The sequence below is a fragment of the Amphiprion ocellaris genome, chromosome 14 (assembly GCF_022539595.1).
Source record: "Amphiprion ocellaris isolate individual 3 ecotype Okinawa chromosome 14, ASM2253959v1, whole genome shotgun sequence".
NCBI classification, from domain to species: Eukaryota; Metazoa; Chordata; class Actinopteri; family Pomacentridae; genus Amphiprion; species Amphiprion ocellaris.
The window spans coordinates 15,316,681-15,343,392 of record NC_072779.1 but is presented as its reverse complement, the minus strand read 5'-3'; the positions used below and the strand labels follow the sequence as shown (position 1 = coordinate 15,343,392).

The following is a 26,712-nucleotide window of genomic DNA, read 5'->3' as shown; positions in this document are numbered from 1 at the left end:
CTATCAACCTGTGAAACAGTGACTGCAGATAAGTTGAAGTAAACTAATGCAAAAAGGACTTGTGTCTGAAGCTTTATATTGGGACTGCCAGGCTGTGGGCAGTCCTTTAAAGACTTTACAGAAGTAGTCAAAGCTTCCTGAGTCCTTTACAGTAATTGAATTCCAACAACCAGAACAGGCGTTGTTGGGATCTTGACACATCGGGGGCTCACCTCAGTGCAGCAGTGTTTAAATTTTAACCTGATAATTGCACCACATTCAAGTTAATTCAGAGTAAAGTAAATATAAAATGTGAAACACTGGTCTCTAGGAAAAGTTGGGTTATTCCACTGTCTTTCTATGCTGAGCTCACATTAATATCACAGTGAAAGCCAGCTAGCTACACCAGATTCTCTGTGTGCCTTGGAATTACTCATATTTGTAATGATTTACAGCTACAGCCATACTTAAAGCTGTTCCTTTAAAATACTTGTTTTAATAAAAGTTTTAATAAAATTTACTTTAATAGTCATTTGGATGACTGGCTCTTCATAGTTCAGGAGAAGAGATGTAGCTGCTGCTGAAGAGAAAACGATCACTGATAAAGTGCCATAACACAACCACACCCCAAATATAACTGATAATAATCAGAGAAAATCTGCTGACTGTGTCACTGACAAAAAATCTATCCGTAGCCTAATGATAATTTAACAACTTACAATAAAACAATAAAATGTATTTTATTGTTATTTGACTCCCTGTTGCCATATTTTGTTAGTTAATGTTTGAAGAAGTCACTGTCTAAATGACAAGCATTCACATACACAATACAGTCATTGTTGCAAATCTCCTGCTGTGAGATTTTGAAATTGAAAAATCTCTGCAATAAAACTCTTGATGTGATGGAAAAGCATTTTGACTTTACTAAACAGAATGGACTCTTCCCAATGCCCATTATCTGCTTTATCATATTATTTTTTAAGGGCTTCAATACATAATTAGAATGACAAATGAATATATGAGCTTTAAAAAACAAAAAAAACAAACAAACAATAAGACAAGGCGAGGGAAGTGAGAGTGGACCTGACGTAGGAGAGAGCCTACCAGCATCAAGCCTCAGTGTGTATCAGTGGGCCTGAGGAGAATCAGCACCTTTAAGAATTCACCCAGCTAACCAGGATAGCACAGCAGAAGCTTTAAACTACCACCATTCCTCCCCTGCAACATCTATCAGTACACTATTGAGACCATTCTCACTAGTAGTATCCCAGCATTGCATGGGAACTGTGCACAAGTGGATTGTAAGCTCCTGCAGAGTGTGATCAAATCAACCAAGCACATCCCAGACATGGTCCTCCTTTCTCTGGAGAATATCTACCAGCAGAGTGCTCAGCAGGGACCCCACCCACCTACAGTGCCACCTTTGCACATGCCTGTTATCTGGCAGGAGTTTGAAATGTCTAACTTCAAGGTTCAAGAACAATTTCTACCCCTAAGGCCGTGAGACTGACTGACACTTCCAAGTCACTTCTTCTTCTGCCTTTGCACCATAAATGCTACACATTCTGTTGACATTTTACCCTGCACATACTCTTTTGTTGCACTATTCTCTGTATAGTCAATTTATCTATCTCAGCATGAATGCATATTGTAAACAGGTTTATCATGGCACTCAGGAGAGACAGAGTGAGATAAGAATTACATAATGATTACTTATTTATGGCTGCATAGGATACAGAACGTTTCTGAATCCTCACCATTCTTATTTTTTGCAAAGCACAAAGAAACAAAAACATATTTCCATGTATATTTATAAAACATTCGGGGCTGTAGCCTCAGACAGCCAGGCTGAACTACGCCCCTGTGAACCAGTCTTGACAAGGGTGTGGCTGCACAAGTTTTGCACTGTCACAGATGCAAATCAGAATCCAGATTTAACTTTGGTTCCATGTGTCGTCAGATACAGGGCATACATAATTTCCTATCTGTACATGGTGGCAGTAAATCATTGCTCTAATAGTTTCACGTCATGTAATGTAATCTTTGGATCTTGGCTTGGCTTCAAAACAGTGCAGCAAAGTTAAAGCTAGCTAACGTTAGCAGAAGCTAACACATACACTCCAGGTGTGCATTATTTTCTAGAAAGTTAAAAGTGTCTTTTATTCGAAGACTGACTACCGCGGGAGTCCATAAAATTGGCTTCGACTGAATACATGGCTGTTTCCCCGAGGTGAGGTTGGTGTTGGGATAAAAACACACCGTTTTATTTTCCCATAACGTCGTTTCACTTGGAGGCTGCTAACCGCAAATCTCGTGGTATTTAACGTGATTCGCGTTGATGGTTGAGATACCACGTTGATCAGACATGACATCCTCTCTGCTGATCATCATCTATCTACATTCCTGTGTGTCCCCCGGAGGCGTCCAATCAGGACTTGTCCACCTCCATGTCATTACAACACAGACCTCCCAGTCACACGAACACATCTCCATGTTTGTTTGCTTTCCACACAGCTGCACAAATATGAGAAACAGACGCACATTTTTGTCAATTTGTCAAGAACTCTCCGCTGATTAAAAAAAAGAAAAAAAAGAAAAAAAAAGTCACGCTTAACTCTCCTGTGACACAGCTGCAGGAACCATTTCTACTTTTTCTGTTCCCCCACACTGTCCCACTGGACAGCCGATGGGAGGGACTAAAGTGTGCATCACCTACGGGGAATACAGATGAGGTCTCCGGTGAAACACTGGCTGGATTAGGATGAAATATCACTTTTCAGGCTGAATGTCTGCGTGTTTTACTCCGGTGTGTGGGGTAGCTGTGTGAGCCGAGCCGTGACTGTAACTCAACTCATAGTAAGTATGTTTTTTAAGGCCGGGCTTGTAGGTTTCTTTCACCCGACTGTGCTGCCGCAGTGGTACCGAGTGAAGAGAGTCCAGCTGCGTGTTAAAACTCCGCAAAGCCTCGGTAAAAACGCACGGATAGTGTCGATGTTAGCTAGTTGCTACTTTAGCCAGGTGACATTTTTCGGTTTTTGTAAAGTGAGGTGTAGTTCGTGTGAGGAATGCTGGGCCGTGGGAAACCAGGAATAATGGGTGGAGACGACAAAACTTAGCTTTCAGCATTTTTTAAAGCCTGAACACCGACGTTTATCTTCCCGTCCGCAGCTTTATACGTACATTAAAGAAACATTAAACTGACTCGGTGGTGTTAAAAAAAAGTCCCTCACTAACTTAATGAGACGGAGCAGGAGGACACAGTACAACCTCTTCCACTCACACCTCAAATTAGAAGCTAAAGTCCTCGTTTTCCTTCTAAAATTGTGCCTTAAGCTGCTACAAGAGTCTCACTCGTTGTTTACATGTTTTAAAACCGTCCAGAAAGAATCGCTATTTTCGGCGACATTGTGCATATTTGCGGAAACCCGATGGTCATCAGTGTCGGCATGAGTTGACTCAGAGCTGTTGTTTTAGTCACGTTGGAATTTGTGACAAATCTTCATATGTCACTTGGCTGCACCCTCTGCTGTGGTGGCATTTATTCTGCTCAACGTCGAGGATCCACATGCATATGCATTGCTCATTAAGGATCTAATTAATAATGCAAGCATGTGCAAAAACACAGCTTTCCTTCCACTAATCTGTGTAGGTCACTTGCACAAAAGTTGCACTTTTTTCGATGAATGTTGCATTGCACGCACATTGCTGCCTTTATAACTGCAGGAAGAAGTTATCCATGCTTAATATGTAATTACTTAGGATTGTAGTATACAGAAAAATCTGTCTTGTCATGGCAGCTTTGAAAAACTGCCAAATAAAATGTAAAACTGAGGCAGTTTGGTGATGTTATGATGCTGAGGTGTACATAATCATCAGTGCATCAGAAACTATCCACAAGAAGTAATCTGAAAATGCTTACTGATCCCTTATAGGGTTATAAGTCAGTGGAGCTTTGTTTCACCTGTAACCACAGTGTGTGTGATCATCATCAATGCAGGATGTGAGAACTTCACCTGTTAGAGGTCAGCAGTAAAAACATGAAGTTGATGAATATGTTTTTTTAGGGCATATTTTGATGCTGAATCTTAGTAATCAAGCAGGCTGAAAGCCACATTTCGGGACAGGTATAAACTTACATTCCAGTCGAAATTTAAAAGAACACACACTAATTTTTATTGAAATGCCTTTTTTCAATTTTAATTGTGCATAAACTTAAATAAAAGCAAACTTTTCATCACTTATTCTACTGTGTTTATAGCAGGCTGGTACTTGAGCTGTAACCACTAACCAGTCACATAGTACTGTGGCTGGGATGGTGCTCAGTGTCACAGTGTGGTCACCACAGAAAAGGAGAAGCAGCTACGTCCTAGCCAAAGTAGCAGATTTTATTTTATTAGGACTCAATAATGATATTAGTATTCTAAGAAAAATGCTGAATATCAAAATTAATAATAGCCCAGACTGATAATCGGTTGATTACTAGTGAAAACAAGATTTTTAGCTGGTGTGAACTTGCTGGTTAAAGGCCTGGTGTGCAGTATTTTCATGTGATTAAGTGATAACTTTCTAAGTATTTTGACTGTAAAATATTTGCTTCTAGAAACATACAGTCACAGTGAAAACTGGCACCGTCTCTGTGTTGTTTGATCTTTGTTCTGCATTCCCCATTTAACAGCCAGGTGGTTTTATGTATGTATAGAACCACTGGGAGTCACCAAAGTCAGAAATCTTAAGTTCCTATAGTGCATTCAGTCTGGGGCCTTTAAATCTCACATGGCCTTGCCAGTCACTGCTGTTGGCAGTGTTAAGTAAAGCTTGATTTATATCACATTTTAAAAACACATGGTTGCAAAGTGCTTCACAGATGTGGAAACAAAAAAAACAAAGAAGTAATGTAAAAATAAATTTACAGTATTAAAATGAGACAAACCAGAACACGCTTACAAAGTGATTCACACAAGCGAAGAAAGAATAAACAAGAAAAGCACTCAGAGAGCGCAGTACTCCGACAAGGCTGCTCCGTCGTATCATTTCCGACTGATGAAATCTTTATTAAAATGAGCTTGCGCTGAACACAGGCATGTGTTACGGATGTGAACGTTATGTATGGATAACGAATCACCTGACCTAAATATGTAGGGGCAGTGGGAATTGATGGGACTCAAAAACATCCCCACGATATAATCAATCGTTCTTTGTATCATTTCCGATAGATAAGTCCCGGTGAATTTGTAGTAGGATCGCAATCATGTGATCATCAGCAGGCAGCTGACGTAAGGTTGACTTGTCATAGTTTCAGTGACGCCGTCCCGCTATCTCGCAATGATACGGAAATCGTTAACAAATCCATGGATCCAGACTATAAGGTGGTCCTTGTGTCATTTCTGACATTCCCTGACCTGCCACAATTCTGCTTTTTCAACAGTATGTTGTGACATATGTTGTCTTTATCAAAAAAAATGTTGCTCCTATGATATGGATATTGTATTTCTCCATAACTATGTACTAACTAATAACTGTGATTTTGATAATATTTTGATGACTTGTTCAGCCCTGTTTGCCTGTAAAGACAAGTATTTTTGGAGTCTAAAAATTCTGCAGATCAAATAAATTGGGTAAGGTGATTTCAGAAGGTTGAGGGTGAAACAGCAAAGGTGCGGTCACCTTTAGTATCGCAGTTGGACAGAAAGATTTAGAAAAGACAAAGTTTTAAGTCTTGCAGTGGTTGAGAGGTGGAATGAGGAACAAGAAGATTGGAAGTATAATGCTGGTCTCGCATTGCCTTAAGATAATCTTGTAATTTATTCTAAATTTTACAGGAAGGCAATTGAAGGATGCAAGTACTGGGGTAATAACTGATCCAATGTTGCTGCTTTTTAGATCTGTAGAAAAAGCACTACCTCTGATAATCACATAATCGTGTGTCATGTGACTGCTTGGTGCATAGGATGTGGCTTATACTTCAATAATATCATTCCCTTTTTGCCTATTTGGCTCAGGTTGTACAGGGCTCTGAGTGTTTGCAGTGTAGTATTTAACATGGAGGTAACCTGAGTAAATATTGTAGACAAAGTTTCACTCCAGCAAGTGAAAAAACAAGAAAATCTTGTTAAGTCAACTGTACACTCCATTGCTTTAAAAAGTAAACAGATAATATCAATCTGCTTTGGTGTGAATGCAGGGATTGAACTCAGTGTCAGTAGTAAGTTTTGTCATGTGAGCCAGTGTTCTGCACGTAATGTGTGCTTGGTGGCAAGTACGAGCAAGCTTTTCTTTTGACAGTAAACACCAAACAGTGGAGAAAAAAAGCTACAGGCAGTCTGAGCACTCCATGGACCAGAGAGTTTCCGTGAAAGTGAAATAATGGGGTTTGATGCCAACCCACATGACAGACTGGTTTGTAGAGATTTAGTTGTATAAGTGGAAACAAGAGCACGAGAAGGGTGCAGAAATGGCTCAAACTGGATAGAAAAGGCCCTGACATGGATTTTTAAAGCTGTTAAATTCACACTTGTTCTTTCTTTGTAAACCAAAGTGGTAATGATCGGTCCTTCAGGAATTAAGTTCTTCACCAGATTGTTGTAAATGCCTGATAATTTTTATGAATGCAACAAGGCACTTAATTAAAATGTAGTTGTTATAAAGGAAATAACTAAGATAACAGAGCATCTGGTTAATAGATTATCAAGAATCCAGTGCCTCTTTCAGTATTTATGTTGCACAGCAGTGACCTACAACAAACCTGTTAGTAACTAGATCAGGGGTGTCAAACTCATTTTAGTTCAGAGGCCACATACAGGCCAATATGATCTGAAGTGAGCCAGACCAGTAAAATAGTAGCATAATAACCTGTAAGTAACAACAACTCCAATTTTCCCCCTTTGTTTTAGTGCAAAAAAATCCAAGTACATTCTGAAAATGTTCACACTTAATGAAAAATCCTTTGACAAAACATTATGAACGACCTGATATTTCTTAAGAAAAATAAGGATAATTTCAACAATATTATACCTAATTATATCATTTACACAAGTGCATTACAACTTACATATCACAGTGTATCTGGAACTCAACAATATAGTATTTTGCTTTATGATCAAAACAACTTGTCAAGATCTAGAAATTAGTTGAAATTTATAGTTTTACAAATTTACAGTGTACAACCAATGTCTTCTCTGTTATTTTTGTCCTTTGCAAAGTCACCCTACGTATGTTTGACACCCCTGGACTAGATAATGCATTAATAATAAATACCTTGCTCAAATATGTGGATTTTTAAAAACTCGCTGCTGGTTGTGTGAAGTTGCTCCACATCAGAAATGTTCTGGGAGGAGATTAGTGGTCACCAGAGACTGCACTCATCCATCACTTTTCCTTTGTTTCCTTTGTTCTTATTGCCTCTCTTCCAGTCTGCAGATGCTGCCTGTAGCCTTTGGCTTGTATGGTACAGGTGACGTTCCCACCCAGTGCTTAATGTCACACCTGCCTTTACCTGCTTTTTACTGTTCAGGCTTCCGTCTAGCTTGTCTTACATGTGCTGAGCTCATGGGAAAACTGAAAGGCTCTTATTCCACTACATGTTTCATAAAAAAGGACGTAGATGTGGTTCTTAGACATTTCATTCTCTGCTTCATTTCAAGCTCTCTCTCTCTCCCTCTCTCTCTCTCTCTCACACACACCCGCCCTCTCCTATTGCCTTGTTTCCCAGGAAACACTCTGCCATTCAAAGACATCTACCCACACAGCATACAAAAGGTTGGATACACACCCTTTATTCTTTGTGGTAGCTGTGTCCTAAGCTTCTCCTATGTCGTAATATCCATGGCTTGATCAACAGGTAGATGCCACAAGATGTGCAGTGTATGAAGGCTCTCTGCTTTATTGGGTTTTGACTCTTGTACATTAATACTTGATGTAGTCTGTTGTTGAATGGTGTAATACTGAGATGTACTCAATTCGCTGTTGTGTGATCATGATATGTCACACTCCTCAAAGATTAGATTCACCTCAAGATTCTGCCTGCACTGTCAGATTATCTCACAAACTCATCAGATGCACATCATGGAATAGTGTTCTTCGCTCTTGTGTGTCAGCAGTGAATGCTAATGCTGCACTGTTGCCTTTAGGACTATTGCTGCTTAAAAACTCTACTCTGCAGCTGCATTTACAGAGACTGCTGCTGATAAATGAGTATAGATAAAGGCAAATATCAAGCACTCTGACTGAGAACTGGTTTCAGTGTCACATTTGTTTGACCAGTATTTCGTTTTTGCATGCATGCCAGTGTAGTGCACATTGTGTATGCTTGGCAGTGCGAAGGTGTACAAAACTGGGCACTCTTTATCTTCACACCAGAGCAGCTGGCATCTGCAAAGACAGTGCGATGGCCAGTCCAGAGGATGTGATCGAGCCAGTGGCCGAGAGCTCAACGGCCCAAAACCTGGGCAGAAGGCGCTTCCTCCACGACCTCCGCAATCTGAGTCCAGATGAGATCGATGGCCTCATGTCGTCCAGTGGTGAGGAAATACGAGCTACCCACAAAGAAAATCTAATGGCTGCATCAGAACAATTTCATTAAACTGTTCCAGTCTTCTAAATTGCAGAGGGCCGACCTTTCCTTGTGGTGCATCATCTTCCTGAAATTAAAGAAGAGGGTGTGCCTTACCTAATGCCTGGCACTCCTATTACATGCAGAGTGGACAACACTGAGAAATACACTACTCGCTCAAAGGTATATCTGTTAAGATTTTTTATTATGGCAAATCATTTACATTTTTTCTTTTTTGCGAGTTGTTACAATGACATGTTTGTATCAAACTTTAGCTGAGCATTTATCTTTAATTAGTCACTCTTTAGAACCATGTCAAAATGACTTTACTGTTTAATAACACACATAGGCCACTTATAACCAACTACTGATCACTTTAATTCTAATATCAGTGTTATTTTCAAGCTTGGTTGGGGACACCCTGAGCCTCAACTTGACTTGACTTTAATAACATTATGCCAAATTGGAATAATGACAGTAATAAAATTGCAGATTAAACTTGCTTACTGAACTTATTATGAAACAGTTTCAAGTCTTAATAGCCTGCCATCCCTTTTTGTGGTCAAGTTGATTTACTGCCTGAATATTTGTGTGCTGTATTTAGTCCAGCAGGCTCAGTTGTTGTATACACAGATAGAAAGGTAGTCTGGTGACAACACAGATACAGACACATGTGCACAACTGAAATGTTATACTAAGTGTATGTGAAGTCGAAAAACAACAACAAACTTTGCAGAAGAAGCACTTCAACAGAGCAAACGTGTTGCAATTTGAAATTAGCTCATGTACAGAGAGATTTATGAACATAAACAGCATTATATATGGGCCATCAGCCACCCTGCTCTCTAAATATCGGCATCAGCCTTTTTAAAAACATATCGGTCGACCACTGTACATGAGTGAACTTTTTTCACACCTGGGCCTCCTGGAGCTATGGGTAGGATAATTTAACAAAATATTTACTAATCGAGCGATCTCTTTATGGCTATGACACACACATTGACAGGCATACATTTTTTCTACATGGTTGTTTGTATCAAGAAGCTCCAGCTCATGTGTCATGGTACGATATTTAGTGTGGAGTTGGAGAAGCACTACTTGTTGTATTTTGTACAAAGTGAGTCACTAAAAAATATTATTAGTATTAGTAACAGCTGAATTATATTTGGGTGGCTCAATCAGTTTGCATATTCTTTCAATGTCTGGTTTTCCTCCCACAGTACAAACACACGAATATAAGCGAAACTGGAAATGTGGAATTGTTGCTGTGTGAAGCGGTTCACACAGGAACTATAAAAAAAACAACAATATGAAAAATATGCAACCCAAACTGAAGAGCTACTTAAGCTTTGATTTACTGCACGGACCTTATGCAGGCTGACAATGCACAACTATAATTGACACTTCAGTTGTGTTAATTGTTGTTTATATCTTCCAAGTAAGTGGCTTAGAGATAAATCTGCCCAGCTGTTTAAACTTTTGTGTTTCTTGCCTATCGGACATTGAGGTAAAGCTGTAACTACTGGTGTTATCCAGACTTCTGCTACATAGTTTCTGATAAAAATGTGTTCCTAATTGAAGAAAATGCTGGTCAAAAACTATGAAAATAAGAGCTATATTCATAATGTAATTAGTCACTCTTAGTACAGTAAAAATTTGTATGATACTGTCAGAGTAATTCAAAATTCAACATAGGTGTCTGTCATTTTCTTTTCCTTCTTTCTGTAGTTTCATTTCTATTTTAAACCATCATGCTTAATATGCACATATTTTAAATCACATCCCTCCAGGTCCGTGTAGGAACCTTATACACTGTGCGACTAACACATGGCCACTTCCACTGGACAGTGAAGAGGAAGTACAAGCACTTTCAGGAGCTGCATCGAGACCTTTACAAGCACAGGATGATGCGTCACTTGCTGCCTCTGGGAAGGTCGGTGCACCAGTGTTTATCTTAATCATGTAAATCAAGCTCTCAATCTGAGAGATGTGCATTGAAAATCTGAGTGGCCATGGATTGCTTTGAATTTTGCTGTCAGATCTCTCAAGTACTGAATGTTTTGAATATTCAAATTTCCCTCAAAGATTTGCAAAGGACAGGCAGCAGCTGAGAAACATGCCAGAGGAAATGCCCAGCCTACATGGGACTGAACGGACCAGAAGAACCTCCAGCAAAATGGTATGAAATAAGCCAGTCAGATAGAGATATAGTATTAACAGTTTATACTTGGAACAACCCCTTTGAATACACACATGGTGTGAATTGTGGTAAGATTTGGTGTTTTATTAAACCCTCAAACCCCATGGTTGGTTTGGAAGACTTGTCCTAAAAAAAATGCTAAAATGAGACCGATTTTTTTTAGCATTAGGAACTATTAAAACTGGAGGAATCAACACATTTTCAGCTTTCTGATGGTTCATGAACTACTCAGCAGGAACATGATGTTCTTTTGAGAATTTTTTTTTAAACCAAATCTGAACTTAAAATTATGATACTTTATTAAAATAACTTTGTATTCTACATGTCTCATTTAAAAATTGATAAGAGCAAACCATTTGCTTTAATGAGATTCTGTAAAAAACAAAAAGTCTGTGTGCTGTGGTGCAACCACGAATCATGAGTGACTCAGCTGTTATCAGCAATCATGTGAAAAAAACACCAGGGACTTTTCAGCTGAACTTCACTGCACTGCAGGTTGTATTTACAAAGGGAGAACAAATGAAGTGAGTAGTAATGTAAGTAGTAAAATATTTATCATCTAGCCATGGTTGTGCTGTTTCCACAGTGAATAAAAATGTGACTGGATGAAATAATGCCCCAAAACTGTTTTGATTTTAGAAGCACTTCAATCTCGCTGTACACTGTATAATGACAATAAAGCACGTTCTATTCTCTGTTCTATTCATACTAGAAAGTTAAAGATAATTGGTCTTCTCAGTTAACTACATGTCATTATGATCAATTTGTTAATTGATTTTGTTACATATCGATCAGCTTGTCAATAGACTTTGATATTCTATTGAAAGGAAATCTGATAAATATTTGGGCAGTTACAATTTTTTTGTTAAAACAAAGTGCTTTTTGCTTTCCCACCTGACATTTATTTATAATGCAGAAATACCTTGAGGAGTACCTGAATGGCCTGCTGGAGAACACATTCTGTAGGAATGACCACAGCATGGTAAATGCTTTAAAACAACAATACACCTATGTACACAGAAAGTGGGTGTCATGCAGCATTCTTATATTGTCTCACTGTCTTTTTTTCAGCTGGAGTTCCTCTCTGTCGGTGCTCTCTCCTTCGTCACTGATCTTGGACCCAAAGGCTTGTAAGCAAAACACTTGTGTGTGAGAGTTTGGAAGATGATTGAGTGCATGATACAGGTCAAATAAACGATGTATGTGAACTGTGTCTCAGGGAAGGACCGATCTATAAGAGGTCGGGGGGTCACCGGATCCAAGGCCTAAACTGCATTGGTCATCATCAGTTCTGTTTCCGCTGGTCCCGCCGCTGGCTGGTGGTGAAAGACTCCTTCCTGATGTATATGGACCGAGACAACGGCAGCATCAACTTTGTGCTGCTGTTTGACCCTGAGTTCAAAGTGAAAGTAGGCCGAGCTCACACAGACACCAGATATGGAGTCTGCTTTGAGAATTTTACTCGGTAGGCCTTCTGTGTTTTTTGCCTGCATTTGAGAGTTGCATATATGGGGTGTATGCTGTGTTTGTGATGCATACCTGTTTGCTTTTGATCAGGAGTTTGATTATCAAGTGCAACAGCTATAGACAGAGTCACTGGTGGAGTCATGAAATCAACCAGCTGGCAGAAACCTGTGACTTTCTCGAAGTGCAACGCTTTGAGGGATTTGCTCCACCAAGGGAGAACACTCTCACAAAATGGTCAGTTGTGTGATCTGTCAGATATTTGTTACAACATTTAGCATTAGCCCTTATTTATATTTTTACATTAATTTATATTATTTGTAGGTTTGTGAATGGAAGTGGCTATTTCGCAGACCTGGCTGATGCTCTCGAACAAGCCAAGGAGGAAATTTTCATCACAGATTGGTGGTTGGTGTCAAAAAGATGTGGATTTGTTGATTTACCAAACAAAAATTCACATATAACCATACTATTAAAATATTTGAGCTACCTTTAAAGTTTATTGGTAAAGTAGATAATGTACACAAAGAGTTTTTTTTTTCTCTCAGGCTCAGCCCTGAAGTGTTCCTTAAGAGACCGGCAACTGATAACCACTGGCGGCTGGATGAGATACTCAAACGCAAAGCAGTAGGTATTCTCTCTGTCTTCTCATTTTAAGGATTTTAAAGATTTTCAAATTTCAAATTGCCAGTGCAGGTTGTTTTCTTTTTTAAAATGTGCTCGGCTCTCTTCGAACCCTTTTCTGCAGGAACAAGGAGTCAAAGTGTGCGTCCTGCTGTACAAAGAGGTGGAGCTGGCACTGGGCATTAATAGTGACCACAGCAAGAGGACTCTCATGAATATGCATCCGAACATCAAGGTCTGTCATCTCTCTGCATAATGTGAGATACAGAGAGCAGCTACACAATTGCAGCTAGGAGAAGAAGCCTCATCTTACATTTTAATGTCACTTTTGCGTCTGTGATCCTACAGGTAATGCGACATCCTGACCACTTGTCATCTGTGGTGTTCCTGTGGGCTCACCATGAAAAGATGGTGGCCATTGACCAAACAGTTGCCTTTGTTGGGGGGATTGATCTGGCATTTGGGAGGTGGGATGACAGCCACTACCGGCTGACTGATCTTGGTCTGACAGAGACACACAGCGAGGACAAGACAAAAGAGGACATGGACGTAAGAATGTGCTCTTTTTAACTTGTTGTTTGACACAGATTGCGCATGCATATGTTTACAGTCATCCATGAACCAGTGTTTTCTCAGTATGTCACACCCACTGCAGACATTAATAGATGATTCTGTTAACCAGGGCAATTGTGTGGCTGATGGCCCGAAACCATCTGAACCAGAAAAGCAAGCCGAGCAGAACCCAGATGATCTGGCTTGTAACACTAAACTGTGGCTTGGCAAAGACTACAGCAACTTCATCAGGAAAGACTGGGTCGAACTGAACAAACCATTTGAAGGTACATTATCTAAATCTCCTTCAGTATCACATGCAAACACACACACAGAGTCTCTGAGCAGGGAGATGAAAGGACTGCTTTTTGTGTTTTCAGATAACATCGACCGCACTCAAGTTCCTCGCATGCCGTGGCGTGATCTCTCTGCAGCTATTCATGGCAAAGCTGCCAGGGATGTGGCCCGTCACTTCATCCAGCGCTGGAACTTCACCAAGGTCAGACACAAAAGAGAGCTGGGTTTTATCGCCATAGATATGTCATGAATATCTCTGCTCGTGACTTTAGAGAATCAGACATTAGTGGTCTGCTTGAAGCTAGAGTACAAATGAATCTACAGATATACAGGCATCATGCAGTTTTACCATGTCTTGTACGGTGACTGTTAAAAGCAGTTTTTTGGAGGTAAACCAAAAAAAAAAGCTAATATCATCTTAAAGTCACCATTTATAACTTGTATCGCTTTGTCCTAATTGGTATTGGAGGCTGTTGTGTTCTGCTTACATAAGTGACAATATGATGGTCATTTTACGTACTAAAATAAATCTAATTCAACTTTTAAACAGTAGTTCTGAACATTTTATTTATTTTGTCTGCTTTAGATCTTCAAAAACAAGTACAAGGACGACTTCTACCCTTACCTTCTTCCCAAGTCTCACACTAATGCTGACTCACTCTCGTTCACTGTGCCTGAGTCCAAGAAAGCCAAAGTGCAGGTATTTATTCTCACACATGGGCTGCAGATGAAGTCGATGTCTGTGCACCACCTGTGCAAAAAGCTGTGGCATTTCATTAGTGAAACAGTTAATGATGGACATTTGCATGCTATATGACAACCATTTTGCCTCCTGAAGAAGATAAATATTTCAAGTCACCGCATTTCATTTTCAATTTGTTGATTATTTAATTTACAGATAATGGTTGTTTGTAGCTGTACTAAAAGAAGCAGTGTAATTTTATTACCTCTCATAAATTGTAATCACAGCACTGCCAGGTGTAGCTCTATAGGTGCTGTTGAGTTTTTCAGCCGTCACACAGGCCTTCAGTCTCCTATACAAACAGTGTTCCTATGTGACCATACTGTGCAAGATAAATCAGGCTTTCTTTCTATTCAATATAGATCTCTGCTGCAGAACAGTAAAGTAAGCTCACCAGGGATTGCAAGAGACAGGCTTCACAATAGAAACCTGCAAGAAACTCAAGTGTTCTGCACAGAAAGTCAGCCCTGGTTCTGGGGCAGCACTGCCGTAAACCTATCAGAGGCTTTGCAGTAAGCTGGACTCTGGTGCCCACAGCTCTTGTGGAAATGAGACTTTTGTAATCACACAAGCTGCAAGCACCACTGAGTTGTTTTTTGTTTTTTTTTTTTAACAGAAGGCTTTCAACATCAACACCTGACTCCCTTTTATATTGAGAAAAATTAAAACGCATGGTCATAAAGAGGACAGTAAATTAACATATTTTGCATTTGTGAAAGAAATCATGCTGCTGGTTATCTCTGTATTAATATAGAAGCGTTGGTGAAAATACTGTAATTACTGTAAACATGCAACACTGTTGCCCAGAAGACTGAAGGCCCCTGCTGACTTCTACTCTGAATTTTACATTGTGTGCCGCCAGGTCAGATCTAACAGGAAATCAGATGGATGTCTTTTACAACAAAGAGACACTGTTCTGGCTTTTGAGATGCAGCTATTCAGTATTCAGTGTTTTTCACTGTGGCAGATGGTGGAACAAAAGTAAAGCCTGTAGAACAAAATTACTTCCAACATATTTATCCTGTTCAGTAAAGCCAGAGAAAACAAACGCACTGCCAAGGATAGAGAGGGGATTACAAGTGGAAGCATCTTATTTGCAACAGGCTCCATGGAAAACGGTGGTCCAGATTACAAGAGGCTCCAGCATTAGCAGCACAAGAGAGTCTCTTACTTTATTATTAAATGATGCTTAAGATACAACATATAATGACTTTGTGAAGATGCATTAATCTGCCTTGGTCCACTAGAGGATGGAGTAATTCACAAACTGAATGACAAACACAGTTCTGACATATTCATTAGTATTGTTTCGGCAGAGAGTGTTGGATAACAATAGCTTTTGCTGTCCGTATTTTCTTATTCTGTTGTGGGCAGTGGCCTGTGATTGTAACCCTTGCTCCACATTGTGTCGCAGCGTTCCTATCAGGTTTTGTAGCTGCTTTATTCAGGTTTCAGGTGCAGCGCCTAACTTGTCATGTGCAGCAGGTGTGCTTCCTTTTTCCAGGTCAGCTATGCTCCCCATCTTAATAAACTGAAAAAATAAGAGTTTAATTGAATTTGTTGGTGGAAGTGCAAGTAAATATAATCTGTAAGACAAAGAATACGTATTATTTTATGATTGTAGTATTTATATCTCAGGAAAATTGATATAGTGATGAAAAATATAACACAACCAATACTACTGTGTATCCAACGGCAGAGAGAGTTTTTAGGTTTTTGCATATTATTTTCTCAGGTGTTGCGCTCTGCTGATCGTTGGTCAACTGGAACTTGTGAGAACTCGATCCTTAATGCCTACATCCACACCATCGAGAACAGCGAGCACTTCATCTACATCGAGGTAAGACACCAACATCCTCACACTTTTACTGACCAACATGAACCTCATAGCACAAACTGAAATGATTAATTTTACACCTCAGCGTCCTGTAGAAATCATGCTGTGTGTTTTGGCTCCTTAATTCCTCCTGGTGATAGAAATGAAGCCTTTGAAGGGCAGCCATTGCTGAAGAATATCACTATAATCACTAATAGTTTCAGTAGCATTGCATTAGAATGAGTTTTCATTTGTTTAAAAATACGTAAATCTAAAAGATACAGTGCATTTGTTTAATTTATTCTAATCAACAATCTACTTTTGAAGAATACTTCGCCTCCTTTTTATTTTTGACGTTTCTGCATGTGAGGCTTCCCTACAGTGCCTACTATTCGACACATTCACATCACTGAGAGTTTTTTGTAGCCAACTTGTGTCTTTGATGAGTCTGAATGCAGTCGTAGCTCGCTTCCGTTCTTGCCAGCTACCTACCTGCTTTGGCCCTCACTCCATACTGAGCCACCATCTGCCTTCTCTCTGCCCTTAGAACCAGTTCTTCATCAGCTGCGCTGACGGGAAGACCGTCCACAATGGGATCGGCGATGCCATCGTGAATCGAATCCTGCGAGCACACAGGTCTGGTTTGAGTGTATTGGTCATTTTTACACGGTGCTTCATTCAGTTTGTGTCCTCACATTCGTGAAACTTGAAGTTTAAAAGCATTTCATTTGAAACCTGTGCTCAAGGTAGATTAAGAGATGTTAAACAAAGCAGAAAAAGTGTGTTACATGATTGTAAACAGCATTTTAATTTTAAAAAATTAAATGGAATAGAAATTCCACTGAGTATAGTAGATACTACTAAGTATACAGGTATAGTTTGCATGTGTTCATATTTAAGTAGTAGTACAGTTGTAGTTAATGTTGACACCTTGTCTTATTTTAGAGAGCAGAAGAAGTACAGAGTGTTTGTGGTGGTTCCTTTGCTTCCTGGATTTGAGGGAGACATCAGTGCAGGAGGTGGAAATGCCATCCAAGCTATTCTGCACTTCACTTACCGGTGAGAGCCTTTTTCTCCCATTATCATTCTGCACTCAGCCCACAGACCAGAACAAGCACTTTAACTCACAAAGCCATCTGGCTCAAAGACATGTTTCCAATCATGTAGAGGTGCAGCTGGTATAGATTTTCATCTGCGCTGTCGTTCCAGTTTCAGTTGCGCTTATATAATGTGCATTACAGGTTTCATGCCATCGACAGGTTTTCAGTGATTGTTTAATATTTTCTTTATTTAGTGCGTGTAGCTAATATACTCCTGAGAGACCCATTTATTTATGGGACTAAAGTTTGTCTTTTAAATACATGAGATAATAACGACATGATGCCATTGAATTTGGTCATGCAAAGCTGTTTAACAGCTTTTTCGGTGAACTGGCTATCAAACAAAAGTACAACTGACTGAGATATGCATTGCACAAATTGAGGCATGTTCCTATTCTATATTGTTGTGTGTATTGCATTTTATTGTTCCTGCCCTTTATTAGTTTTTTTCATTAGCATGTAATGCTTTAACTTATTGTTTTGCACATGCTGCTATAAGAAGCAAAGAATATGAATCCTTATGCATGTATAAAGGGTGTAATACTAAGATAGATAGATAGATAGATAGATAGATAGATAGTTTGTCAAATATTAAAGATGACAGACATTGAATTAGGTTTAATCCAATCTCAGCTGAAGTAACATAGAACTGAATTGAACTGGACAAAATTCCAAGTTTGTGAATTGGTTCTAAATGACTACATTTAGTGATAATGTAGTGTGAGCTTAATGAGCCTGTTAGTTCAAAAATACAGCATAGCAATCTTAAGTTCTCACTGTTGCCATTCATCAGTACTGTTAGCTCCAGAGTGCACTCACTGAAGACAGCCTGTTTACTTATATTATTAGTTTATAATTTTTATGATTTATTGTGATACTATTGCCCTGTATGTCTGTAGATAACTTATTTTACTATTTATTGTGTCACAGGACCATGTGCCGTGGGGAGCACTCTATCCTGTCGAGACTCAGTGAAGGTAAATTTTCTGTCACTTAACAGCTTTATTTCAACTCAGTAGTCGACTTGACATCACAAACTTTCATCTGGTGTCTCTCTAACCCGTGTTCTCCTTTCTCCTTCTGTTGCTTCTTTAAACTGAAGCTACGGGTACTAGGTATCATTCACCATTTTCTTTCTTCCATTTCCATCGATTCATTTCATTCTGACCTGTTCATCTCCTTTTCACATCCATTTAAAGAATTTATATGTCTGTATGAGTTTCTTAAAAATCTGTACAGTATTTTTACATGATCTTTTGTGAATAATGTAATTGTGATCCGACCCCTCCAGTAAAGGACCAGTGGACAGAGTACATCACACTGTGCGGTCTGAGAACACATTCCCAGCTCTCCCAGTCGCTTGTCACAGAACTCATCTATGTTCACAGCAAGACCCTCATTGCTGACGACCGCTGCTATATCATTGGTGAGTCACCACTGGCAAACTCATTCAAAGAAAGGTTATTGTTCTGACCTCGAGTTATCACTGAGCTCACTGACAAAATAGCTAATCAGTATTCAAGACAAATTCCTCAAATATCACACACTTGACAGAATATTGGCTTCTGCTGAACTCTTTTGATTACGAACTGTTTTAATGTATTTGGGGTTTTCAGTGTAACTATGACACTACAGTAGATTGAACCAATACACTTCATCTGCAGTTTCATTGCAGCTTTTACTGGAGCACAGTGAAAAATACGCAAGTGAACAGAAATGTGGAGAATAATTAATGACATAAATCATTAGCAGGATGGAATCTAATATTTACAAGTACAGGGGAGGAATTGTGAGATACTACTTTCTATTTAATTGTTTTAGTAACCACTAGTTTATGGTCCTCCAGATTTTAATAAAAGCAAATCCTATTTTTGACACCAATTATAGTTATCTTTTGTTATTACCTCATCTCTACTAGTTTTTATCCTTATTGATTAAGTTAGTTATTCCGCTACGCTACCTGTGGCTCTGCTCTCCTAATTCATGGCCACCTTCAAGCAACTTTCGTTACATTGGTGACCAACATTATGGCCCTTCACCTAATTGTCCTGTGATGCCAAGCATGTTGTCGGACCTGCAGAGAGACTTCCCAACAAAAATGCCGTAGCCCACTTCAGTGGCCTTGAGCCTCACTGTTTACCTGTTTCTTCATTGCTCTTCCGATGTCTCAACATACTTTCACGTCTTCTTCTCGTTGGCTACCTCACTGTGGACCTCCCAGTGAATAGTTCGATGAGAATGATCTGATTACCGGCTTTCGAAATCAGCACCATAACCAGGTTTACCGTTGTTGTAGCAGCAATTTCTGATTGATTGATTTTCAGCTCCCAATCTCATGCTGTTGCTAGCAGGCCAGAGGAGGTAGTCCTGGGAGCTGATGTTAATTTTTCCCCAGTCCAGACGAAATAGATGTTTTTCTTCACTTGCAGTTGCTAGTCCGGCTGCAGATAGCCTTCAGGACTCTCCCCTGCCCCTTACCCAGGGCTTTCAAACTGCTTCTGAGAATGTGCTCCAGGATCCCTCTTTTCAAGCACAGTGGGCAAGCTGGCTATTTCAATTACTGCTAATGCAAACTGAAAGCTTCTGCTTAACTGGAAAAGCAGTGGGTGGCTTTCATTGTGATGATATCAGCATTAAACTAAGTTGAATCAGTAAAACTTGTGTCAGTAGACTTAAGGTTGTGTTTTGTTTGCAATGATTGAATTTCTTCTACAGACCTTAGAATTTGTCAGGTTTGAATTTTATACACATAGTTAATTTACAAATACCTGGTATCATATTATATAGAGTATAAGCTTTTAAAATTGCATTTTAAAACCCTTTCTGAACAACCAGTTAGTAGTTGCTGGTTACTATGTTTGACCAGAATCACGCCTCTGAAAGGACAGATTGTAAATGCTTTTGCTTTCCACTTGTGTTCCAGGATCAGCCAACATCAATGACCGCAGCATGCTGGGCAGCAGAGATAGTGAGTTGGCAGTGTTTGTGGAAGATGAAGAGAGGGTCCCATCCATCATGGGAGGGGAGGAATACCAGGCAGGACCACTCACACTTGCTCTACGCAAAGAGTGCTTCAGGTCAGGAAACAACATGTGACTCCAGAAGTGACATTTTGTCAATGAGCATGAACAATTACCACCTCTGGAAATGACTCAGTTTTTAAAGTGTACCGTCCTATTAAGAAAAATATAAATATATATAAGACTGAGTTTTCTAGGTGTTGAATGTCAGCTAAGTAATGAATAATGGTGAGAAATAAAACCTACAAATTTATATTTATGGCTTTACTAGCGAATGTAGTTATTCTGATGAACAAAGCTTAATTCTAATACTAAATCATAGTTTGACAGAAGCTTTCTTGTTGAAATACACTGTTTTCATCTGTTATTTAATTTCCCAGAGTTCTCGTTGGAGCTGCTTCAGACCCCAGTATCAATGTTGATGATCCAATCAGTGATGATTTCTTCTTCTTGGTCTGGAATGAATCCTCTAAACGGAATGCCACCATTTATGACAAGGTACAACTTAAATCAAAGATGATTTTATCATTATCATCATTACATTTAGGCTATTTTCCTCCAAAATTAGCAACATGTACCTTCAGTTTTCCTACCTTTCCTTTTGGCTCATCTGTTCTGCCGCCCTGCTGGCCTGCAGGTCTTCAAATGCCTCCCATACGACTCTGTCCACAACATGCGGGAGCTGAAGGAGTACACCAGCGAGGAGCGTCTCTGTGACACAGACCCTGAGCAGGCCGCAGAGGAACTGAAGGGCGTCCGAGGGCTGCTGGTCCACTTCCCTCTGAAGTTCCTGTGTGAGGAAAACCTGCTGCCTCCGGCAAACACTAAAGAAGGCATGGCTCCTGTTGGGCTGTGGACATAACCACATTGTAGCCCAGATCAGACCACTACAATGCAGCGAAACGGTCGCTATACCACAAGTATCTGCTCGTACTTTCAGCTCACTGAATATTCTGCACAGTACTCTAAAGTAGTCACAGCACTTGAGTAGTGAGGAAGAGAATTTATTTGTTAATTACTGATAATTCTTATATAGACTTTTTAACTGACAATGGCATTGTCTGGACATAACCACTGAAATGCAAACTGTATGATTAGTGATAATCTGTTAGAACATTAGATTAACCTGTAGTGGCCAGTGTGTTTGTGACGGCGGTGTCTGCTTCATAACTTCTACAGCACAGTCTGAACTGCAGGGCTGGTGCAAAGCACACAGAAATGAATGTATGAATCAGGAGAGGATTGCAAGGTTGTATTGGAAATCGAGCATCTCACATGATCTGGGAACATAGTGTACATTTATTGGTGCAAGATTTTTGGGTGGGTGGGTGGCTCTGTCTCTCTCTTTTCTCTCTCTCTCTCTCTCTCTCTCTCTCTCTTCCTCTCACACTCTCCCTCTGAGGCTTCACCTCTCACTGCAGTGCCAGAAAATCTGTCAGAACATTTGTGGTTGTTATGGTGACGGCTATAAAGAGATGACTGGATTGTAGCTGAATAAAGGACTGGATAGGACTGAAAAGGGACAGTGCTGATAAGAGGTATAACTTACTAAATCAGGATGGTGTGCCGGACTTCCCATTTCTGTGCAAACAGAATTATTTCAACATTTTTTTTTTTGTATAAACCATCAGGTGGAGAAACTGAGAGAGAGGAAACAAAAGGAGGATGAGATAATTAGAGGGTGCTGGGGTGATTTTACCGTTAATTGTTGCGTTTTTAAAATCGCCATGACAACCTAGTGAATTATTATTGCACCATGTTCCACAGTCCAGAACAGAACATTCCACTATTCACTTGGCTGTTGCATTTCTCAGCTATTTCCACGTTGTGTCCAAGTGTCTCACATGTCTACCACATGGTATATTTAGGTGTTCAGCCATAACATGATAAGTTACATTATTAGGCTTTTACAGTTACCACTGACTGCTGAGAACCATCGGTTGTTTTTTTTCACTTTAAAGGGGCATAGAATTTCAGATTTTGATTGATATGAATTTGTGGTTCTTGAAACCTGATCATTCCCTTTATCGAGCCATGAGTAGTGACTACTGTTAAACAGTGTGGAAATGTCTTGCACTGGATGAATTTGTAGCATTAGTGGTGAAAACAGACAGGCAACCTTAGCTCGTAGACATACTTCAATGGAACATACTGCCCAGTAGGTGCTGCCTACTCATGAACAAAAAGCAGGATATGAGTTATAAATTTCTGTAACCTGAGATGACACACTTGGGCAAAAAAAATCTAACTCAGGTTTGAAAGTTTCTCAGACACAGAGCCTGACTGATTTATTCAGAGCACCTGTGTTAGGCGTTTTTGGAGAACACCCAGCAGAGGGACAGATGACAGGCAGCACGTGAAGCTTGTGAATGGGACCATATATTTTATATTGTGAGCCTTGCCGTAGTGTTTTTATTGCACTTTGGAATATGTAGAAAAAAATCCCATCTGATGTTTTTTTTTATTTTTATTTTAAAGAGACCAAATAATAAATGACACATTACCATAATTGCGTTTGTAATACAAAAAAGTGTGAACCTGTTATGGAGACTTGTGCAGACTGTTGTATAAGCTTTTGACACATGCCTGCAAGTCAACAGCTACTACCTGAGTGGTTAAGTGCAGGTTTGTGTGTGAATGTGACAGATGACAGATGCCCCATGTGAGCACTGCCTCGCTCTACATGAGGAACCTTTCACAGAGGAGTCATTAAAACCATTTGTGTTCAGAAATGGTGCTTTGCTGGTCTCAGAACTATTTACCTGTTCCTTTAGAAGATATTAAAAGCCATTATGAGCCCTTGCACACTGAAAGCTGGGTATTTGCTAGCCTCTCTTATACAGCACAAAATGGTTGCCTTTTTCTTTATTATATTCTGCAGAAATGTCTGCAGTGTACTAAGTGACCTTATACTGTTTCTACCATGAATTTTATTTTTATTGGACTAATAGCCAGCATTGCCAAAACATTTTTATGTGTGAATTACTAATATGTTACTGATGAAAACATGTTGAATATCCCTAACAGTCACCATGTGAAAACTGTGTGCAGATCTGTAGATCTAGTGTATTACCTTGGAATTACTGATAGATGGGTTACTAACACTCGGGTCTAGAAATGAAACATATTCCTACTTATTCATTTGCAGTTATACACAATGTGCTACTTCAGGGTATGTTGCTTTTTTTGTTTCCTCAATAAACTTGTTTTTTTTATGGAACTGAATTGAATTACTTTTGCTTTGATTTGATACAATAATTCTAATAAGGATTGACACGATTTCAGATTTATCTGATTATTATAGTCAAAACATATCCCATTAATAATATGGAGACATCTATTAAGATTTGAGAGAGAAAAAAAAATTGTCACTAAGAACTCATATTTCACTTTGTTTATTGTGTGTTTTGTCTCTTTATTGGCAAATTAATTACATTCGAAATGTTGTTCCAGTGTTTGTGTGTCAGCTAGATAGTTACTGTTTTTGGATTGTTTCTAATGTATGTGTATTATTAACATGATCACCATCTTATTTTTTGAATTTCACAATTACCAAGACCGCTATATAGCAACCTAATTCAAATCAAAATGACACAATTCCTGTTTCCTATTTTATAATAATCGTGTATTTTATAATAATGTCATGTTTTTATGTGATGCAACCGTTGCCTAAAGTCACTGTCTAGATGTGTGTGTTACACAAGAGAAAAACTAAGAGGGAACGAATTCGAATATTTGTGATATTACACTAACTGGTGACGTTTATATCCTCTGTAAACCACTGGTATCATATCAGAGAGACTGAATGTGTTTTTACTGGAAGTTGGAGTGATTTAACACAAACATGAAATAAAGTTTCATGTGAATATGTTCAATAAATCACCAATGCAGTCTGCAGGTTATTGCCACATAGCTTCAGTTTTTTTATGGCATGCCAGATTGTTCTCTTGAACTCTTGGTGAACAGCTGTGGAAGTGAATCATGCATTATTTAAAGGCATTATGATCTGTTGCAAATAAGGCAGGTCGGCCTCAATGGTGGAATAACTATACCAATCATAAAGCTGTAAAGGTGACAGAACAAGACCAAGACCAAGAAGAAAAGATAAAAAAATGTTATACTGCAGTGTACTTTTGGTCATTCAGCAGTGTGTAAGATAATTTTATTCCGCTTATGAACTCGATTCAGTGACCAAAAGGCCAATGCAGGACAGGTATATGAGAGGATGACCTCAGCTGTGCAGCTCGGGGCAGACAGAGGCAGCTGCGTAGGTGGAGGTCCGCTGTAATTTTTCAGGTAATTTGTCCCTGGTGAAGCACCGTAGCCACTGAAAAGGAGAAAACACTTGAGGAGTGCTGTGTGCAGCCAATCGTCAGCACAGCCCCGCAAGACTACATCAATGCTGGGAGTGGGAGGGAGGACTTGGGAAGCAAAACATGGCGAAATAACAAGTTTGGCTGTTATCCGCAGTTACTAACTGCACCGCATCTTGCAGTGTTGGACTACAACTACAAGTTGATAAAAAACGGACGACGAAGAACGACAACGACGCTCAACTTTAAAGAGTCGAGTGCTCCAGCTTAACAAGTATTACGGTGGCTGGCCAGAACATAGTGCCTGCCTGCCTGACTGTGTTTTCCCCGGAAGGTTGGCAGTGCTAGGCGCGACTGTCAACACAGAAAATGGATGAAGAAGGAAAGTTTATCTTGGAAAAGACAATTTAGCCTGCTAGCTTAGCCACGTTAGCTAGCCAGTTAATGTCAGCCTGATCGCGCGCACCTGACTCGGTGTTCGGATTACTGAGCGCTTTCAGGAATATTTAAGTCGCGTTAACAAGTTTGACAACTGCAGCCGCAGGGATTCGCATTTCAAACGAGGCCTTTATTTCCATTTTCCGCTCTTATTCTTTAGTAATATTCCGGGAGGACAGCTATTTAGGGCTAATAATGAGAGCCTGACACTCGGTTCTGGTGCGGTGCGGACGGACCCGGACGCCATCACATCAGACGTTGCGTTTTCCTTAAAAACAACCGTTGCGCTGCTCAGCACTAAATGTTATTTTATACTTCATCACCGGAACCAGGAGTGTCTCACTGACACATCACACCTAAATGGTAGTTTTTTTTTTCTCCGCGAGACGAATTTTTAAATCATATTTAACAGTAGCTGGGATGTTGTACAGCAGCAAAGACAAGGCGTCTTGTCAAAATGAACGCAGCAAGGTGTTCAACAACAGTGGAGGTGCACTGCATTTAAAACCTGCCAATTGTTAGATCGGCCCCAATGGCCATCTAACAGCGACGTTAACTGTTTGTTGAAATATCTTTTTTTAAGTTGAATGTGTTTTGATTAGCTATTGCAGCTGGCATTTGTGTAAAACAACTGCGGATACCAGTATAGCTCTCGGCCAGAGTTGACGTGAGCTAGCCAGCTGGGTGCGTCTGTGGCACCTCTATCTGCGATATATTTGCTAATCTAAGTGCTACCGTGTTGTTCCGCAACAGCTTCAGGATACTGGACCTTTACTGGACATTTTCTGTACATAACAGGCCCTGATACGCTCTTTTAGGCTGCCCCTTAAATCTCACCTTGTACTTCTTGTGAAATCACTGGCTAACTTGTTAGCTAACGTTATAAGTTTCTGCAGCTATGTCTGAAAACGCCCCCACACGAAGCCTGGATGACATAGACCTCGCAGCTCTGAGGGTGAGTATTGTTATTACAGCACAAATGTGCCGTACTTTATTCGTGTAAAAATGATGGCAGACGGGCTCTGTAGATGTTATGTCATGTATCAGTTTGCCTCTGACACAAGCACGACCATTTAACACCCACGCAGAAAAAGTTAAGGTGGAATGAACACGTCTTGGCCTGGTGTGCAATGGGCACCTGTGCTGTTTAGTATCACAGATATCCACAAACAGCAGTTCTTGATGCATCCACCCAAAAAGCAGATTCTGCAGCCTTGGCAACTTTTTGTCGTTGAGTATCTTGGTAAAAAAACTGAAAAAAAAGGCCATCAAGGCTGCTCCTGCCTTCAGGGCTTTAACAGCCAACAGCACAAGCACTTGTTGACTTGTAGTTCATGTGTATTGCATGCAGCAGCCATGAATAGATCATCATTTGATGACTGAGGCTGTTTTTTATACACTGAACTACCATTTATAACCTGTTGTTTTTCAGGTGTATTTTCACATGAGGCCTGGCAGTTAGTGATATAAAGTTAAATGGCAAAGCTTCTAACTATACCCTTTAAATTTTTGATCTTTTTAGTTAAGTTATATTTCAGTTACTGATGGTATTCTAACATATATTATTATTATAAAATACAGTATGTCAGACTTTGCACAAGCATAGAACAAAAAATGTC

At 39.7% G+C, this 26,712-nt stretch overlaps 2 protein-coding genes across 8 annotated transcripts in view; both read left to right on the top strand.

The window, feature by feature from the left end:
• Positions 1 to 2,479: 2,479 nt before the first annotated feature.
• On the top strand, positions 2,480 to 24,242 carry pld2 (phospholipase D2). 3 transcript variants are annotated; one of them, XM_023284016.3, is made up of 25 exons: positions 2,480 to 2,835; positions 7,688 to 7,734; positions 8,335 to 8,495; positions 8,583 to 8,710; positions 10,318 to 10,460; positions 10,613 to 10,706; positions 11,644 to 11,709; positions 11,799 to 11,857; positions 11,947 to 12,192; positions 12,285 to 12,428; positions 12,516 to 12,599; positions 12,740 to 12,818; positions 12,940 to 13,050; positions 13,164 to 13,364; positions 13,498 to 13,654; positions 13,748 to 13,866; positions 14,251 to 14,364; positions 16,142 to 16,246; positions 16,770 to 16,858; positions 17,168 to 17,281; positions 18,253 to 18,299; positions 18,614 to 18,748; positions 20,246 to 20,399; positions 20,723 to 20,840; positions 20,980 to 24,242. In XM_023284016.3, the coding sequence occupies exons 3-25, from the start codon at positions 8,363 to 8,365 to the stop codon at positions 21,202 to 21,204; spliced, it is 2,865 nt and encodes a 954-aa protein (XP_023139784.1). In that variant the 5' UTR covers positions 2,480 to 2,835; positions 7,688 to 7,734; positions 8,335 to 8,362; the 3' UTR covers positions 21,205 to 24,242. The 3 variants fall into 3 exon arrangements, with proteins under 3 accessions (XP_023139784.1, XP_023139782.1, XP_023139781.1); XM_023284014.3 differs by lacking the exon at positions 7,688 to 7,734 and having other exon boundaries at positions 8,340 to 8,495; XM_023284013.3 differs by lacking the exon at positions 7,688 to 7,734 and having other exon boundaries at positions 2,481 to 2,835.
• A 470-nt stretch (positions 24,243 to 24,712) lies between these two features.
• The window catches only part of mink1 (misshapen-like kinase 1), a 32,890-nt gene continuing 30,890 nt past the window's right edge, over positions 24,713 to 26,712 (top strand). For 3 of the 5 annotated variants that reach the window (XM_055017251.1, XM_055017250.1, XM_055017248.1), the window contains exon 1: positions 24,714 to 26,048. In XM_055017251.1, the coding sequence (XP_054873226.1) occupies positions 25,992 to 26,048 (57 nt within the window). In that variant the 5' untranslated portion in view covers positions 24,714 to 25,991. Of the gene's footprint in view, positions 26,049 to 26,712 lie in introns of all 5 variants that reach the window. The other 2 variants (XM_055017249.1, XM_055017247.1) reach the window with 1 other exon arrangement.